At 40.9% G+C, this 18,916-nt stretch overlaps 2 protein-coding genes across 4 annotated transcripts in view; one reads left to right on the top strand and one right to left on the bottom strand.

Moving 5' to 3' along the window:
- Positions 1-13,256, top strand: part of rhobtb3 (Rho related BTB domain containing 3) — a 29,981-nt gene extending 16,725 nt beyond the window's left edge. For 2 of the 3 annotated variants that reach the window (XM_061687215.1, XM_061687214.1), the window contains exons 8-13: positions 2,243-2,352; positions 3,780-3,885; positions 4,733-4,906; positions 9,493-9,659; positions 11,276-11,372; positions 12,736-13,256. In XM_061687215.1, coding sequence (XP_061543199.1) covers positions 2,243-2,352; positions 3,780-3,885; positions 4,733-4,906; positions 9,493-9,659; positions 11,276-11,372; positions 12,736-12,854 — 773 coding nt within the window. In that variant the 3' untranslated portion in view covers positions 12,855-13,256. Of the gene's footprint in view, positions 1-2,242; positions 2,353-3,779; positions 3,886-4,732; positions 4,907-9,492; positions 9,660-11,275; positions 11,373-11,702 lie in introns of all 3 variants that reach the window. The other variant, XM_061687216.1, reaches the window with a different exon arrangement.
- On the bottom strand, positions 12,273-18,282 carry glrx (glutaredoxin (thioltransferase)). The gene is made up of 3 exons (XM_061687218.1): positions 17,949-18,282; positions 16,539-16,670; positions 12,273-12,860 (listed from the first exon to the last, which is right to left on the bottom strand). Exons 1-2 carry the CDS (start codon positions 18,153-18,155, stop codon positions 16,557-16,559), a joined length of 321 nt encoding a protein of 106 aa, XP_061543202.1. The 5' UTR covers positions 18,156-18,282; the 3' UTR covers positions 12,273-12,860; positions 16,539-16,556.
- Positions 18,283-18,916: the final 634 nt, after the last annotated feature.

Raw genomic sequence — 18,916 nt, 5'->3', positions numbered from 1 at the left:
CGTCCTCCTAGTGTATGACATGTGTCAGAAAGGTTCCAGGACTGGTGTCACGAACGATATACAGTATTTCAAGTCCAAACTACAAGTTTTCTCCTTCGAATTAATCCCAACCTTATCTGCCACACCTTCATGCACTCATGGTAGGATTTTGATGTTGTCTACATTGTGAAAACAGGATTTCTCCCTTGAGCTTGGGAAAGAAGAAAAATATCACACAAGCCAGGCTCCAGCATGGCAATGTTCTTCTTTGCCTGGAACTGTTGGATGCTCTGGACCTTTTGAGCAGGTGCACTATCATGGTGAAGCAGCCACGAGTTGTCTTGCCACAACTCTCGCCTCTTCTTGCACACTGAACAAAGCAAACGCCGCAGGATCTCTTTGTCATTGTACTGGTTGGTCTTCTGGCCCACGCAGAAGGGAAAAACTCATAGTGTGTAGTTTGGGTTTGAAATACTCATTTTGTGACTTTTCTGAAACACCTCGTATAAATAAGACAACCACTATTTAATGTTCGCTTATTGTGGATTCAGTGCATTTGTAGATTTTTTTTCTGAATTGATCGGTGTAGTGCAGTTATTCACTTGCACATCTCTGGTACAGTTAGCATTATTAGCTATTTAACGAAAATGTGGCAGTAGTGACTCACATAAAGACAAATTGGGTCTTTTACTTTGCAGAAAAAGAGACCTTATTGAGCAATTTTAATGTATGCATTTGGTAAGTCACCAAAATTGCTCAGTGATACAGTGAACATGACCGGAATGCCACTGTTCAATACACAAGCCACAGTCAGAGTTTCATGAAATAAATTCACAAATGCCAAGCTAGCCGGCGTATAGTTAATGCACACACTCGTAACAATATGGACAGGAACAAATTAAAATAAAAAGCAACGTTTAGCTTGATTTTCGAAAATGTACAGTACTTTAGTTAAAAAGCGCACCATAAAGAATTCTAGGAAGCAGCAGGATCTGCCGGCCCTACTTTCCTAGATGCTTTGCGCTGCCTACATCTCCGAGACGTCGCTGTGAAGCACAGTGTCAGGACATTGCCCGTTTACACCATGTCTGCTTGGGGTGTTTGTCAACTTATTCGAGCAGAGCCTTTTGTAGGTAGGTGCTCGTATAGCATGTGGATGGCGACAAGTGGATAAATAGAATATCTTCACCTTTCTGAACTTCTAAACTCTCACTTATTGACATTGAATTGCATGTATGAAACTTTTAGAATGATATAACTAATACAATCAATAATTATTTGCTACTTCATGGATTTCGTTTATTGTGGGGTTTTCTGGAACGTAACCACCACGATAAACTGTATGCTGAAACGACTTGACAAAAAATTAACGCATAGGGCCACAAAATTTCACAAGACTTCAACAACTCTTGGGAGATGTGCATGATGTTAGTAAAAAAAAAAAATCAATAATTTCAGTATTAACCCTATTGTTCCTCTTAGTTCTCTCTCTTTCTTAAAGAAGAACATTGCAGCTCCTGTCTCGGACCCCATCCATAATTCTGTGCACCATCGAGCAGATGATCTATGAAGACATCCATGACAGGCTGATGTCAACCTAATAGTAATCGAAAAAAAAGAGAAGCAGTCTCAGAGGGGATATTTTGGATCCCTTTTACACAAGTATTCCACTGTATTTGAAACATTAAATATTCCTTTACATACTGTATGATTGAATATAAGAAAAACAATGACACAAGAATGAATGATACACTGTACTGTTGTAATTGTAAAGACATAATCTTTAATGCAGCCTTTGGATTAGATCTGATTAGATCAGTGACTCTCAAAGTGTAGTACTAGTTCCAATAGTGGTACACGGTCTCCCTCTAGTGGCACACAAAATAATCACTGCCTAAGTACAGTTCAGTTGTATTTAACTTTTATTTTCAACACATTTGCATTTAATCTTTAAGAACATTTTTTAAAACATTTATTTGGGTATTTTGTTTATTTAACTTTTATGTGCAATATAAACCCTATTGAAATTTAACAAATTTTCTAACAGACCAAATGGCAAATGAGTCAACCTTAAATTGAAACAAAACTAAACTGAACTGATGATCATTCTGTCACACATATTGGGTATTCTTTTGACAATCAATGTCATGTATGTGGGTGGCCATTACAACAGGGCCTGCAGCTGAGGACTTTGAGATGTATTTCAATAAACTATGTACTTTTTGAGGTCCACAGAATCAATGCATCTGTTGATGTTTTGTAGGTGCGTGGGAGTGGGAGCACCTCCAGGAGGCCTTGGAAGAGAAGCTGAAGAACTCGCTTGCAGTGGCTCAGCTTATGGAGCGCATACGATCACTTATTGGCAGAGAAAGGGTGAATTCTAAATTTGTCCTTTCACATTTTCTCTGCCACTTCCCTCATACCAACAGTGTGCCCCCAAGAGATTTTACATTACAACTACAATATCTCTGCCCTCACCAAATAAGGTGTTAAATACAGTAACTCTAATCTGTGATAAGCGAAACCTGTTCTTAGATTCTATAAACATGTTTTTAAATTGGCCTTCATCAGTGAGATCTTGTTTTGACACAGTGCTGTTATAATTAGCATATTTACATAATTACTCACCATAATCACCTCTCGGATACGGTGGGAATTAAAAGTAAATAAACAAGACATGCACTCAAATTGGCCTTCAGGTCTTCATACAGGGCAGGCATGAAATTCGTCAGCAGGATTTCTTCCTTTCAGTTTAGAGGGAGATTAGGAGAGGTGGCAGGTGGCCTTCGCACCAGCCCATTTCGAAGAACTGGAGCTTCATAAAGGTGGATGTGTTTGGACTAGCTGAGACATGATGAATCGCTCTATTTGTCCATTCAGAAGCTGCTTGACAATTATCAAACAATCCATTCACACACACCAACAACCCTGTCCACACTGCTGCTTCCACACGCTGTGAAACATTACATTCTATAATGTGCACCGGCCACACAAGGTACACCTGCACAATCGGATGAGATCCAATACAAGATTTGTATCAAAATGTACAACTACACTATATCGTAATAAGTCTGCATTTACACTACATGGTTGATGTGACTTTTTTTTTCTCTATTGGCACAATTTGGGTATTTATTGATTTTTGTATTTATGCATCAATCATTTATTTATTATTATTTACTACTGTGGTGTTGACGTGTAATTACGTGCAATTTGGGCATCTGCATATGCGGATTGTTTCCTGAGTTCCTTCAGTGTAAGCAGAGCTATTTCGGATATGTGTCACTTGAAGGTCCATGGAAATAGACTGTCAAAAAAGTTTGAAATAGATATTTAATCGGATTCGGGCGCTTGGACCTGCAGTGTAAATTAATAAAAGCTGGGAGGGGCAGGAGACACCTCTCCGTTTGATGCAGTGCCCTGCAGCACTGCCAACTGCAAACAGATTGCTAAATTAATACCTCTCTGACAATGTCATTTCAAACTGATCTTGAGTTACCCGATGTTGTCACTGTACCGTATTATCGCCAGCACTGGCATTTGTTAAATAGCTCAATGGACGGGATTTAAAAATAAGCACCTGGTTTCCAGCTTTATTATGATGCGCTTGGCAATGCAATTCAACTGTGTCTGGCCAGCGCTACGTGAGACTATCACAGGTGCCATATGTATTCCACTGGGGAAGTCGGATAAATGTTCAGAATAGCAATTGCCTAGTAACAACCTGACATCCAGCTCAGGTGTTAACTCACGGTTCACCTCCTTTGGCTTCATGCGTGCATGTTTGTGTGCATGTGCAGGGCACCAGAGACACCCCGAGTGTACGCGCTTCCCAGCTTGGCCCCCAGACTCTCGTCAACCTCTTCAATTCCCCTCTTTATTCGGATGTCATCTTCATGGTGCAGGGTGGGTTGATGCTGTAATTAACATTCACAAATGAATGCACAGTCACACGGGAGAGGAAGATCACATTTTATCAGACTTGATTGAATTATGAGCCTGCAGACAGGCCTGGTCATCCATAAGAAGACAAAATAAGATAAAACAGTCCAAAGGACAAGTTGTGTTCCATCCCACTGTATGGTTTTTAAAATACCCCTAGATAACAAGTTGACAACAAGGACAGCTCTTCTCCTTGCATCTGTGAGTTCAAACCAGTTTAGGATTATTTTGCGAGGGTATTCTGTTCATTTTTGCAAGAATAATTGCAGCTTGAGTGCTGGCGGAGCTGTCATTGGGTATGAATGGCACTCAGCAAAAAATGTCACGGCTTGTGCGCAGGCTCCATGTGTCACTATTTCTTGTTGCTTTCAATAACCCATTATGAAAGCTCATTACTCATAGCTCCAGCTAAATTAGAGCGCACTTTGCTCTGCCAACCACTGCCATGAAGCTCAAGGAAGCGTTTTACACCACTGTATATTTAGAGTACTTGATTTAGGCTTAATGAGTTTTGCATTCCACCTTTTGGAAGGCCAATCATGAGCAAATATTGTCAATTCTCACTCACCCATTTCAACTGAGGCGACAATACACTTTTAATCCAAAAGGCCTTTTTAAACTTGTTAGGCTTTAGAACTGAAGAAGCCTTTTGGATTAAAGGTGAAACGTCTTCAACAAACAATAAGAGTTCATTTGCTGATGAGCAAATGCTCATTTAAATTGTTGCTCATTATAATGCACAGGAATTCACACCACGACTTCACACCAATTGCAGTGTAAATTAACTGTGTGTATGATGTTTTTATGCAAGGGAGTGTATTGCCAGCCCACCGAGCAGTGCTGGTAGCACGCTGTGACGTCATGGCGGCCATGTTTAGCGGGAAGTACGCAGAGGCCCGGAGTCGAGTGGTGCCAATCCATGGCGTCTCTTCAGATACCTTTCTGTCATTCCTGGAGTACCTCTACACTGACTCTTGTTGTCCTGGTATGTTTACTGCTTACAAACTACGTTTCCATGAAAAAAAAGCAAGTCTCACTCAATGTTTTTGATTCAGCAACAAATACAATGCCTTTATAAATACTCATGTCCTGCCTATCCTGAATGTTGCCGTTACTATTCATGCAGTCAAAAGTTTAAAAAAAAAAAAAAAAAAAAACTCACTCTTAGTAAAAAAAACAAACAAACAAAAAACACTGAATTGGCACCATCAGCTATGTCTACGGCAAAATTGGCCTGTGCACCACCTGTGCCTAAAGTTTTGTTGGGCTATTTTTTTTTGCCTAATCCTGCAATTTGACCCCCAACTTTCAACCTGAAAAAAATCTACACATCAGTCACTTCCTCTGTCATACATCGTCAAAGTTAAGTCAGGCCACAAAGGTTTTCATATATAGTAATCCCCCACATACTTGCGGTTCACTATTCATGAATTCAGATGGGGTTTTTTATTTTTTATTTTTTAACTGTGGAATCTGTCCCTAGCTATTTGCTGAAAAACTCAGACATTTACAGGCTATGTGCTATTTCTGAAACGCCCTAAAATGACGCCAAAGCCGTGGTCAAATTAGTACAGTAATTGGTGTCAAGCAAGTCCTGTATGTTGACGAGATACATTGCAACTGAAAGACAAGCTCTCAATGTTGGGGAGGTTCCAAGTTTAGCCTGGGTTGTTCATGGAAGTTCCAGAGAGTCTTCACCACATGCGCATGTGCAGTTCTCGTGCACTTCTGGTACATTTAAAAAAAAAAAAAAAAAAGCCATTTTTTTAAGGTTCATTTAAATGAGTTTGAAATGATATGAAACTGTTTGAAATCATAGTTTGTCGTATATTTACGGTTTAAATGATCAATATAGGCAGTTATAAAACATTTTAAGGGGGATGTCAATTACTTTTTTTTTTGCTTTTCACGGCAAGGCGAATAGCAGGTGACTATCGCACAGTGGCTAACTTATTTTTACATTCGTAATACAGTTAATAATTTTTAATCTTGAATATTGTGTTAATAGTGATTTCATGTCGGTGTTGCCCCTGGAATGGATTAATTCAATTTCTATTATTTTCTAAAGCTAAACAGATCGGAGGTTGACCACCGTTCTAGAACAGATAGTGTTCAACCTCAGAGGTTCCACCACATATGGTGATGATATCAAATATTTTGGTTACAATTTTGGAAAACTATTTAAAGGAGGGTTGGATGAAAAATGACTTGAGTATGCTGCTGCAGTGTTTTCCTAGAGGCCTCGCTCACCGAATGCAGCGTAGAACACAAGCACAGATGACAAGTTGCATCAACCATTCGTGTCACTGCAACATACTGCCCGAGTCACTCCCCGGGGGCGCAAAAAGAACACCTTTTAATATGAAATTACATTTAGCCATGTCAACATCCACCCGTGGCATCGCTACTTCATTTGCGCCAGATCACAGGCCCAGATGTGTTGGTGTTGCTTTTTTTCTGTCCCTCTTCCTCTATCTGCCACACTTTATTTTGCATTTCAAAGTAATTACAAACCATTATTCTCTCCAGTGATGATGCTGAGACCATGACGGACTTACGATGACTTTAAAAGGTCGTATGCAACTGCAAAGTCATTGTAAACAATATTACAATAGCAATTTAACATAGTTGCTGCTGAAATAAAACACTTAACGAGGCAGTCAACATATCTTTGGCAACGTGAGACACAGGCCTCTTCGTGGTTGACTTGGCTTGATGCAGCATTTTGAGTGATGTAAGTATTGTTGTTTAGCATCTGTGTGCTACCACAACTGCTGTCCCCCATGAACAAGACAATACATGGGTTGGGGCTCACCTTACTATAGCCTGGTGCAATATAGTCCATTTCAAAATAATTTGTTAGTAACAATAATAGGATAATGTAGTGTGATATTTGGCGGTGGGGTGGCGGGAGTCGACAAGTATACAATAACCTATAACTCCAACAGAAGCCAACAAAGATACAGTTTTGTACAAGGAGGTTAAGAAGGTTGGTTTCCAAATATAGCGTTTCATTTTGAGTCATGAGAATTGAAGCGATGAAAAAACTCCAGAGGCTGCAGCTGCTGACTGTAGTGTAACAGACCAGAATTCAAGGGCAAAGCAAGGTTACTTCACCAAGGTACAATTTATCTCCGTACCTCCCATTTGCATACAGTACATTCTATGCACATTGATTGGAAAATATACAGTATGTTGATTTGCTATTTTACAATATTATGAGGCCTGAAAGAAAAACTGTATAAAGGTTATCTCCTGTTCACTGAGGTGCATGAAGGCAAGCAGTTCATTAGAGGAAATAAAGCATACCAAGGGGGATGTTTGAATGACAGCAGTCAGCTTATGTTAGGAGATATTTTTGTTTACATAGTGACATTACATAATGGTGCTGCACGCATGTCCGTGAGGTTGTCTTTTGAAATCTTGGTAAGAGCAACAGGACACTTGCTGTCAGTAAATGAGACCTGACCTCAGAGCTGACACACAAGCATAAAGTATGCAGCTATTGACCACGTTATGTAGTATTGACCATTAAAACCATATGGTTTTATGAAATACGATCCATTAAATCTTTTGGGACATTGAGCAAATAAATGCACAATCTGGTTATTTCTTCAAATGATTATAAAAGATCAGCATCGCAAATGAGACTTTTCTCAATCGCTTTACCTGGCTAAATAAAGGTTAAATCGTTTGCGCCCCCTCTTAATCTAAAATGTTTTAACTTAATTTTTCTTTTACATTATACCTATTGCCCGCAGCCCATTAGGGGATCCAATCTGGCCCTTGGGGGTAGAGACCACAATGACTGCAATTTTTCAATAAAAGTAATTGTTGTTACTGATCTTGTCCAATGGATGTCACACTCAGGATTTGCTACTCAGGATTTGACACCAGATATTGATTCACTTGCGAAGGCTAAAAGAGGCCAACTTTCAGAAGCAAAGTAGGCCTAATTCATATAAAAGGTTGTGCCACCTTTGCACTGTGAAGAATACAGTTCGGAGTCAGTTGATGTCGACATTTATGCAAATTTGAAATGCTTTCTAGATCATAACAAGTTGTTTTATAAACAGAACTGTACATAGATCCACTTTGATCTGTAAGTTGCACATGTGAAATGTAATGTAAATGATTCATAATATTGTTGAAATTGCACTCATTTCTGTTAAGGAGTTTCAGATTGCTCATAAGATTTGCAACAAGATAATTAATCAATAAATGTTACCAAATAATAAATGCATGTTTTTCAAATACTTGTAATTGTTTGCACACACACAAAAAAAGGGAAACATTTCATAATTGTTGTTATTTATCTAGCTTATTAGGCCACAGATACTGGTTGGCCCACTTGAGATCCAATTTGGGTGAATGTGGCCCCTGAACTAAAATGGGTTTGACACCCCTGCTGTAATGCCCTAACATGTGGGAAAGGCGAGCCACAGTTGCCAGTGCACTTTTCAGCCATTTATTGTACGTTGAGAGAGCAGTAAAACATACAAACGCAAGGAGCACACTCATGCCAAAGCTGCTGTCAGCCACAGCTCATTCCCAAATACTCACACGCAGACGCAACATTTTTAACACGCACACTACATGATGTACAGTATTTTCTATCCATTTTATGATTGCGTTTTTTGGTTTTCAAATAAGTTTACAATATGTTTTATAAGTGTGATTGAATATGTTTAAGTGCGTTCTGATGTAGTTGTGTTTAAAGTGTGTGTGAGGTGTAAAACTATGTCTCTCTATTAGAGATTTGTATCTATTGCGGGTGGGTCTGGAATGTATCCCCCTTGAAAACGGAGGTGCACTGTATAAATAGAATATAGCTAACATTTGAGCCCTTTTAACAATACAATATCTGCAATACTGCACAATACGTAAACCACAATATGATTTATCTTTGTTATTATGCTGCTTTATGGGTATGGATATTCAGCCATTTGGGGGCAGCATGAGCTGTAAACAAGTCCAAATCACCAAAGTCCTAAAAATGTTTTATCTCACTGTTTCCAACCTTTATTGAGCAAGGCACAAATTTTACATGAGAAAAATCTCATGGCACACCACCAAACAAAAATGTCACAAAAAGTGGATACACAGTTTAATTATGTACCTTCTGCCATCTAATGGAGGCACGTTTAATTGTTTTGCCTGTCACTAATGTTGCTGACATCGATAGAGCAAAGAAAATACATCGTTTGTGGTTTATTTTTGGACCAATTAATTGATATTGGCTAATTTCGCACGCCACACTAGTGTGCCACAGCACACTGGTTATGGAATCACTATTTTAGTTGACAAAATGTAGTGACTATGAACCTGATGTTAAACCTGTGTAAAACTATAGTAAAATGTGACTATCGCTACTTAACGACTGCTTCCAATTTGAAGTGAAAGGAAGCATAGAGCTTAATTGTGAGCAATTTTCAGAAAATTCAGTGACCTGTTCTGCCCTGTGGATGAGAACACTGCTCACCTCACAGGTTTTCCCTATAAATGTGTCACCTCTCCGCAGCCTGCAACAGACTGCACTGACACTTAGCGATGTGCCTTTTTTGTTGATAGCCAGCGTGTTGCAGGCCATGGCCGTGCTGGTGTGTGCAGAGATGTACCAGGTGAAACGGCTGCAGCATCTGTGCGAAGTGTGTGTGTGCGCTTACCTACAGAGTATGCCCAGTAGAGAGCTGGCGTCAACTGGCATCAGCGTGATTCGACTCCTCCGACAGGCAAAGGTCAGTGCTTTGAATTTTGGGAAGGTCAAAGTAATGGGTGACTTTGTTTTGGAGATCCCTAATCTTTTGAAATTTGGTTTGCCATTGACTTTTTTTTAGTTTCAAACAGGGGTGGGCAAACTTGCTCAAGGGCCGCATTTGATTTTTAAAACAAACAAACGGGACCAGATCATTTGCAGAAGTTCAAAGATAATCATAATTCATTCTCATTTTACATTTTGTATGTTAAATTTATTCATCCATCCATCCATTTTCTGAGCTGCTTCTCCTCACTAGGGTCGCGGGCGTGCTGGAGCCTATCCCAGCTGTCATCGGGCAGAAGGCGGGGTACGCCCTGAACTGGTTGTCAGCCAATCGCAGTGCACATACAAACAAACAACCATTCACACGCACGTTCGAACCCACGGGCAAATTGGAGTCTTCAATCAACCTACCACGCATGTTTTTTTTTGGGATGTGGGAGGAAACCGTAGTGCCCAGAAAAACCCACCCAGGCACGGGGAGAACATGCAAACTCCACACAGGCGGGGTTGGGATTTGAACCCCGGTCCTCAGAACTGTGAGGCAGATGTGCTAACCAGTCACTCACCGTGCTGCTATATCCATCCATCCATTTTCTGAGCCGCTTCTCCTCACTAGGGTCACGGGCGTGCTGGAGCCTATCCCAGCTGTCATCGGGCAGGAGGCGGGGTACACCCTGAACTGGTTGCCAGCCAATCGCAGGGCACATACAAACAAACAACCATTCGCACTCACAGTCATGCCTACGGGCAATTTAGAGTCTCCAATTCATGCATGTTTTTGGGATGTGCCCGGAGAAAACCCACACAGGCACGGGGAGAACATGCAAACTCCACACAGGCGGGGCCGGGGATTGAACCCGGGTCCTCAGAACTGTGAGGCTGACGCTCTAACCAGTCGTCCACCGTGCCGCCCGTGCTGCTATAATAAATCAATTAAACAATTATTTAATTATTACGTTTGTAAAATAAACTAACCACTTTTCGCGGGTAAACCCCAGCTAATTTGATGCAACAAATATTAGAGGACTGTGTAAATGCTCAGTCGGCTGAATTAAAGAACAGCTTGGGCCTAATTGGCTCCCGGGCCATACTACTTGCTTTTATTGTAGAATGCAGGGGGCAACAAGATATTTTGAAGCTGAAAGATACTTCTTGTATCTTCTAATTAATGCAAAGGGCTACCAGGTTTGATACACACTTCTGTAATAATAAATATGCTTAAATAACCTTTAATTGTGTTATTATTCAAATCTAATGATATTCATCTAGGTGAAGACACAAATAATGTTAATGATTTTACACAATACATATCAACAATGATTTAAAAAAAGGTACAAAACAGATAGATTTTCATATGCAACACTTCCTTTCTAAATATTTGCAAGTGTTTACATTGTCAAAAAATCACTTCTACGACATTCCTTGGAAAACACAATGTCCTATCACTGGTGAGCTATTTTTTTTCCACTAGGCCCGCGAGCTACTCAGGTGGTCATTGGGGGCTACCTTGTACCCGTGGGGACCATGTTGGCGACCCCTGGTATGTGTTCAAACACCATTCGAGGTCAAATTGTTGTTTCCTCTGACCGATAGTGTCACAATGCAGAGCAGCTGTACGTGTGGCTCCTCCACTTCATCGCCAACAACTACCTGATCTTCAGTCACAAACCTGACTTCCTGGAGCTCTCTGGTCAGTGTGCATTACATGGGGACCAGTGTCATTTGATGTACAGTTGCGTATTTCTACACATGCAAATGCATTGGGAACACTGCACATTCTATTTCAAATAAACAATTGAAAAATGTATACGTGTTAATACTTTACAGAAAGTGAAGATAAAGGAACAATTAGGCAATTTCAAAAATAGTAGTCTTGACTTTTTCATGACACAAATACTGTATTTACTGGATAAACTGAAAAATGCTTTAAGATTTGCTTTCCTGTGAATCCTGTTGATACTCATATTTAGTCAGATAGCCACAGTTTCTAAAAACTTCTTCATATCTGTGTTGCATGCAGTCTTCCAACTTCTGGCACCTGTGAACTTCTATTCCAGCCCAGGACGACATTGCACAAATATTTCATGAGACCCGACAAATTCTCTATTGGATTTAGGTCCGGGCACTGAGCTAGCCACTCCATAGTGTTAATCTTGCTGCTGTGAAACCAAGATGAGGCATGTAGTTTGAAATAGACATGCCTCAATTAATCAGAGTCTGTCTTCTACCTAAAATGACCCCCTGCTCAGACTCCAAAAAATAAAATAAAAATCACTAACAGTGCCAGTGCCATGCAATTTAGAAGACATCATAACCAAACTAACAGTGGTGGCGTTTTAAATCTTGATGCATTGCGCACACACACACATTTTTATGGGACACACAATATACGGTTTAATATACAATACTACTGTTCAAAAGTAAGCCAAGACAATTTCATCTTTTCCATGAAAACAGCCATTGTTTGGGGTCATTTAGAAATGTCTTTCCCCCCCCCTCATTAACGTCTCGACTGTATGATTAACTTATCGTATTGGGGAAAAAAGTGACTTTCTTTTAAAAAAAAAAAAAAAAAAAACTTTTCCGAAAGTTTTAAACAGTAGTGTACATACATTACTATATCTGTATATCTACATATACGTACATGAGTGCTTTTCTTACAAAAATACGGACATTTCTTGGTGACTTTTGAACAGTACATATGTATTGTCGCATTTTAAGTACATTAATAACATTAAACTAAAAGTTCAAAAATATATATATTAACAGTATTAATAAATGACAAAAATTCATTTGTACTAATAAAAGCCTCCTCTTTAATATAGACATATTACCTTTAAAAACATACAACTCTGCAGTTGAGTAACTCAAAGGAAAACTGCACTGTGGTCTCAGCGTTATATTTTATTATCATTCCTAATACACACAAGGCTGATTTTTAGTTGGACGGGCACAAGAGAAAGTCAAAGGTCAAGAGAGAGACTAAAGAAGTTGTGATACAGCAACATGGATGTGAGATTGTATATAGTAGTGTATATGTGTGTGTGTTCCAGAAGAGGAGCGTGAGCAGGTGGAGAGGCTGCGCTGGCCGTCCAGAGGTTATCTGCAGGAGCTCAGCGAGTACCAGCAGCGGCGACGCAAACTACGCAAATCTCGCTGCGTGGTCATGTGACGTCACCTGGATGCAGAGAAAGACCAATCAACACGAAGAAAGAAAATTAACACATTGAAGTCACTTAACCAGAAGGAAGGAATCAGGAAGCAGTGACATCAACTGCTAGGGTTACAGAGGTTTGGGAAATTTCCATGGGGAATTTTGGAAATATTGCATACTGGAAACATTCCATGGGAAATTAATGACTAAATAATGAATTACTGAGAATTGACTTGAAATTGAGGTAATTTCATGGAAAGGGAACATTTTCTTTTGTCAGAAGCAGACATCCGTGCAACATGGATTGCTCCCCTTGCCCACATGTGAAAGCATTAGACTACCCCAATCGAATTTTGGCTTGTGACACGAAGCCAGAAATAAATAATTAAAAAAAAAAAAAAAACAATGAAAAAAAAAAAAACATTAATTGGGGGACTTGAAATGCAAGCTACCACTGTACAGTGGATCCCCGTATACTCACGGTTCACCACCTGCAAATTCACCTCGTCGTGAAATTTTTTTACCCCATTTCTTTTTCTCTTTTTGGGGGTGGGGAGAAGCAACACTGAAAACGCTTATTGGCTGTATATCCCTGCTAATTCAAGAATTTTGGGGCTTAAATAAAATAAAATTAATAGAATTTTTCAATGCAACTATAATGGCCGTCAATTATTCGCGGATTTTCACTATTTGCGCTTGGGCCCGGTCCGTATCGCCCACGAACAGCAGGATCCCCACTCTACTTACATCGAATCTGGTTGTTTCACGTGACTCCACATCTTTTGCATAAAGACTATTCTATTCAGCGCGATACAAACAGTTCCTTAAACACCAGTACGAATATAAAACAAATGCACTGTGGAAGATTCTTTTTCAGGTCGGTGGATACCTTGTTGTGACTCTAAAAAAAAAAAAAACAGTGACATTAAATGGCTCCATGTTGTGGACAACCAACCATCCAAATGCTGGACATCCCATCAGGATCATGCGCTTGACCTTTCCAACAGTTGCGGGTAATGACTTGACTGGACGCTGAACAAGCAGGAGGAAGCTTGTGGTTTCTTTTTCTACTTGACACCTCCCGTGTCAGGATGTGTAGCTCCCATGTAGTGGACACAATTAAAACATTTGCACATCATGCCTCTATCGGAGATAGCGCATCAACCTGTCAAGTGGCTCCATTTGAATTTCATTCAGCAGAGCTGTGGCCAACACGAACATCATGGAAAAATTGTGGAAGGCGAGGTGGTAAAGCTGCCAGTCAGACAGCCGTAACCTAACAGCAGGCACAACCAATTTTATTCCATATTGTGATAATTTATTGTGCTCATATTCATTGGATTATTTCCGATCTAAACTAGGGTCAGATTGGATTATTTCATGACATTGCATTCATTCAGTTTGTAGTTTGTGTCAGATGTGGACATTTCAAATTGGCTGAGAATGAAACAATCAATGTATTAAACACGGACGGCACTGTGGTCGACTGGTTAGCACATCTGCCTCACAGTGTAACGACCCGGGTTGAATTGGAGTTTGCATGTTCTCCCCGTACCTGCGTGGGTTGTCTCCGGGTACTCCAGTTTCCTTTCACATCCCAAAAACATGCACGGTAGATTTATTGATGATACCTGTAGCTATAAATGGTTGTTTGTCTATGTGTGCCCTGCGATTGGCTGGTGGCCAGTTCAGAGTGTACCCCACCACTCACCCAGAGTCACCTGGGATAGGGTCCAGCATGCCCGCGACCCTCGTGGTATGGAAAATGGATGGATAGATGGATGGATGTACTAAACACTTGAGTGCTGCATACACCAAATTCAAGACAGTAATAGGCAATAACTTTTGTCACACTTGCATAATCAGGAATATTAAAATTTAGGGGAAGTGTCCACATTCATTCATCCATCCATCCATTTTCTTAGCCGCTTCTCCTCACAAGGGTCGCGGGAGTGCTGGAGCCTATCCCAGCCATCTTCGGGCAGGAGGCGGGGTACACCCCGAACTGGTTGCCAGCCAATCGCAGGGCACATACAAACAAACAACCATTCGCACTCACATTCACACCTGCGGGCAATTTAGAGTTGTCAATGAACCTACCATGCATGTTTTTGGGATGCGGGAGGAAACCGGAGTGCCCGGAGAAAACCCACACAGGCACGGGGAGAACATGCAAACTCCACACAGGCGGGGCCGGGGATTGAACCCCGGTCCTCAGAACTGTGAGGCAGATGCTCTAACCAGTCATTCACTGTGCCACCCACATTCATTCATATGTTGATATATTAAAAACCACAATGCCTCTGTTTCTAGTTTCTATTTTGAGTGGGTTTAATTTTAAATGATGATGAATTGGTGCTGTAATTAGTTTTATAACACACATATATATATACAGTTTTTATAGTCCAACAGTAATTATTTTGTTTTATTCATTTAACTACTGTGTCACTGATGATTTTCATAAAAGCTTTAATTAACATTGTTGATGAAACATAAATGTTTGCTGTGCATTTAAAGAGCCATGTGAAAGCATTGTTGGTGAAAACAGACAACTACTGTAAGCCTTGTAAACATTGTTGCAAACGTTATGCTACTTGTCCGCAAAAGTTGAATAGAGGCAACTGGAAGGAAGAATGTAAAATCTCTTTTCTGATTATATTAGCTACAGGACAGCATGGTGACTTAGTGGTTAGCACACCTGCATCACAGTTCTGAGGTTGGGGTTCAACCCAGTCAAAGGTGATGGGTTTGAATCTCAGCTCAGAAAGCCCCGTTCTCCCCGTGCTTGCGTGGGTTTTCTCAAGGTACTCCGGTTTCCGCCCACATTCCAAAAACATACAAGTTAACTGAAGACACTAAATTGTCAACAGGTGTGAACGTGAGTGTGACTGGTTGTCTATATGTGCCCTGTGATTGGCTGGAGACCAGTCCAAGGGGGGACCTCGCCTCTTACGCAGGGTCAGCTGGGAAAGGCTCCGGCTCACCCGCAAGCAAAGCACTATAGAAAATGGATGGGACAAATTGCATCTTGCCAACACGCTTACTCATCTTTTAAAAGAGGACCTCTTTGGTGATAGACCTCCGACTCTTGACATGGAGTACAACTTTTTGGCCAATGTGTTAGCACTTTTAACCCAGGTGACAACACATTACTAAATCAACACTTAATTGATCAGTTGTATCTCCAGGAAGAAGAAATATCAACGCCAATTAAGTTTGTTGGGGCAACAGCAGCTCAACACTGGACTGTGACACAAACTGCATTTTAATACTGAATCCAGAGAGTGGAGCCTTTGGCCATGGGGAGTCAGCAAAACACACTGCATAAAACAGTTAGGATGCAATGTACTTGATCACCACGGAAAACTACACATCACAACAATAAACGTACAGTATAGTAAACTAAATATCATTTATTACACATAATTTTTGACCCAGCTCCCGTGTTGGCTCTTCGACTGTGTATCTCATTTAGTGGCTAGTGAATGGTCATGCTTGACCACTGGCTGCAGTCTTTGCCGTGTGGTCAAGAGAAAAACGACAGAAGTTGCCATTTGTTTTCAGCGTGTCTCTTGTCATGCATATTTGACAAAGCAACGTCTCCCCGGATACCATGTGACTACACCAACAACAAATGCGGGCATCAATGCATGTCGAGTATCTTTCACTGGCTCATAAATCCTATTCATTTTTTTTGTCTACCTGATAGTTTAGCATGGGTCACTGGAGAGCCCCAATGGACTGCAGCATTCCCTCCAGTTTGCCACTTTTATGCAGCGCTGCCACGTCACTGCCACCGCCGACACACTCCTCCCCAATGAACACTCGTGGGACCTAAATTCCAATGAACAGCACAAATGAGACATTATGTAAACTTAAAAAAAAAAAAAAAAAAATCACTTGCAGTCGACTTTTCTAAGCTATTAAGAATGAAAGGCTATCATATTGGCCGATAAACCACTTTGGCCAAATAAGCATTGGGTAAAACATAAACCAATGCGGGAGATGAAGTACCTTCCTGTTGAATCTCATACTAACATTGCTTTCTTTATTGTGCTTTCCTTTATTTCACAATCTTCATTTGGCTTTTATGGCAAGCCATTTGAGCATGTCCTCTATTTCCTTGATATCCAACTTAATGTCCATGTACTAGTATGCTCTTTGTCCTCACTCATAGGACAAAGTTGGCATACTAGTAGGACAACTACATGTTACTAATCAGGCATAACTGTGCACTATTTGGCATCTACATGCTACTAGTACTACTAGTGAAGCCCTAGATGTTAACTAGTAAAACTAGTCACTAGCAGTACCAGTAGCACTCAGTTGTCAACCGTTTTGCCTAGTAACGTAGATGCCCCACTATCCCGAAGTTGTCTACTCGTGAGGAAAAAGTGCATAGTCACTAATGGACATTGAGATTTAAAGTGGATATGAAGGATTTCGAATAAATGCTCAAATGGTTTTCCATGGGCATTCAGACAGCCAGTGGAAGTGCTTTATTGCTTCACTGACAAACTTTTGAAACGGCCATAGAGACTGGAAAGTGGAAACATTTTTCATGTTGCTTTACCAGAATAAAATAACAAAAGGCAAAGTGAGCTAGTAAACCACCCGTGGATAAGGACTAAATGGCGTGTTGTGACCTTTGCATAGACGTCACTGCTCAAGACACCCATATGCAAATATCATTTCTGGTCAATAACCACAATACCAATTTGAGTTTTCGCAGCATTTTACGACAGTAAAGAACAAATACGACGTTAAGTTTACGGCATGCGTTATACATCATCTTAACGTTGTAATTTGGCATTGCTAAATGCTGTAAGCCAGAGAGTACGAAAAAATTAATAACCACAAAAACAGACTAGAGCGCACATTCAGAGGTGAGCGGGGCAACAGTGACTCGTGTTGTACTGCAGTAAGTTGCCCTTTTACTGTTTGGTAACTCACATATCGATTGTTGCCTTTCAAGCCACTTGAAAATGCTGGCTGACGTCGTGCGTGCGAGCGCAATAGCTTATGTTAATAATATGTGGACGTAACACTTCCTAGAACTTTGTCATCGTGTTGTTTGTGGCACCCACTGAGCAAGTATGAGGTCGTACTCACGGTGCGGGCGCCGGTGAGCTCCATGAAGTAGTCCTGCATGCTGCCCATGTCTGGCCGAGCGCTGATGTCGACACACTCCAGATGGCCCGGCTTGAACTTGTACGTAGACAACACGTCCTTGGCCGTGACACAGTACGAGCATGTGGGCTTAATGAACAAGACCACTTTGTCTCCTTTGATTTTAGCCTGGACGAATTGCTGCGCCATCTTGCGTTTAAGGGGGAAGAAGACAAATGGGTGACAGGGAGGGAGAGGCGGGGCGACTGTGGCTCGGCGTCTTCTGGTTCCGTTGGCTCAGCCACTGCGTTGCCTCCGTGACACAACATTGTCATTAAAAAATGGGTGGTAGTGCTGCGGGATACTGTTTCCACGTCAGAACGTATATTAAGGGGGGCAACAACAGTGCTGGTGCTAGCTTGAATGGCGCCCCCCAGTGGCTGCACCACTGAGGAAAAATCCATACTATTGTGGTCATCGTGTTAATATTTTCCGATGTTTAAGTGAACACGCGGCGATGTCCACATACATTTTGGCGACGATTGACTGCAGTTTTCAGAAATTAAGCTATTAAATTCAGCTTTTGTTTTGTTAATGTTATGCGTTTTATACCGTGCCCTCCCTATCTTGCTCACCATCTTCAATGGTAATGGCAGTGTGGGCTGGCACAACCACAGTCCTCACCCTTTTGGCCGTAAATTTCAAAAAACAAGGTGAAAATTAAATTATCTAGAAGTACAGGTCCAGGAATGCTAGTTTGACATTTAGCTTTGTTGCGAGCCAAAATTTGAAAGAAAGGTGAGCTGCCAATAAGCCACCACTCGAGTCTGATGCGGATGAACTTTACCTGTTTACACACAAATACAAAATGAATACACTTGCAAGGAGCATGCCAACCAAACTGACTCGACGATAGCTGACGTTACTCACTAAGCTGTGCCATTTAAACACAAATATACTGTGCGTGTGTG

The sequence above is a fragment of the Phycodurus eques genome, chromosome 10 (genome assembly GCF_024500275.1).
Source record: "Phycodurus eques isolate BA_2022a chromosome 10, UOR_Pequ_1.1, whole genome shotgun sequence".
Taxonomy (NCBI): Eukaryota; Metazoa; Chordata; class Actinopteri; order Syngnathiformes; family Syngnathidae; genus Phycodurus; species Phycodurus eques.
The sequence above is the reverse complement of the archived record's forward strand: the minus strand, read 5'-3'. Positions and strand labels throughout refer to the sequence as shown.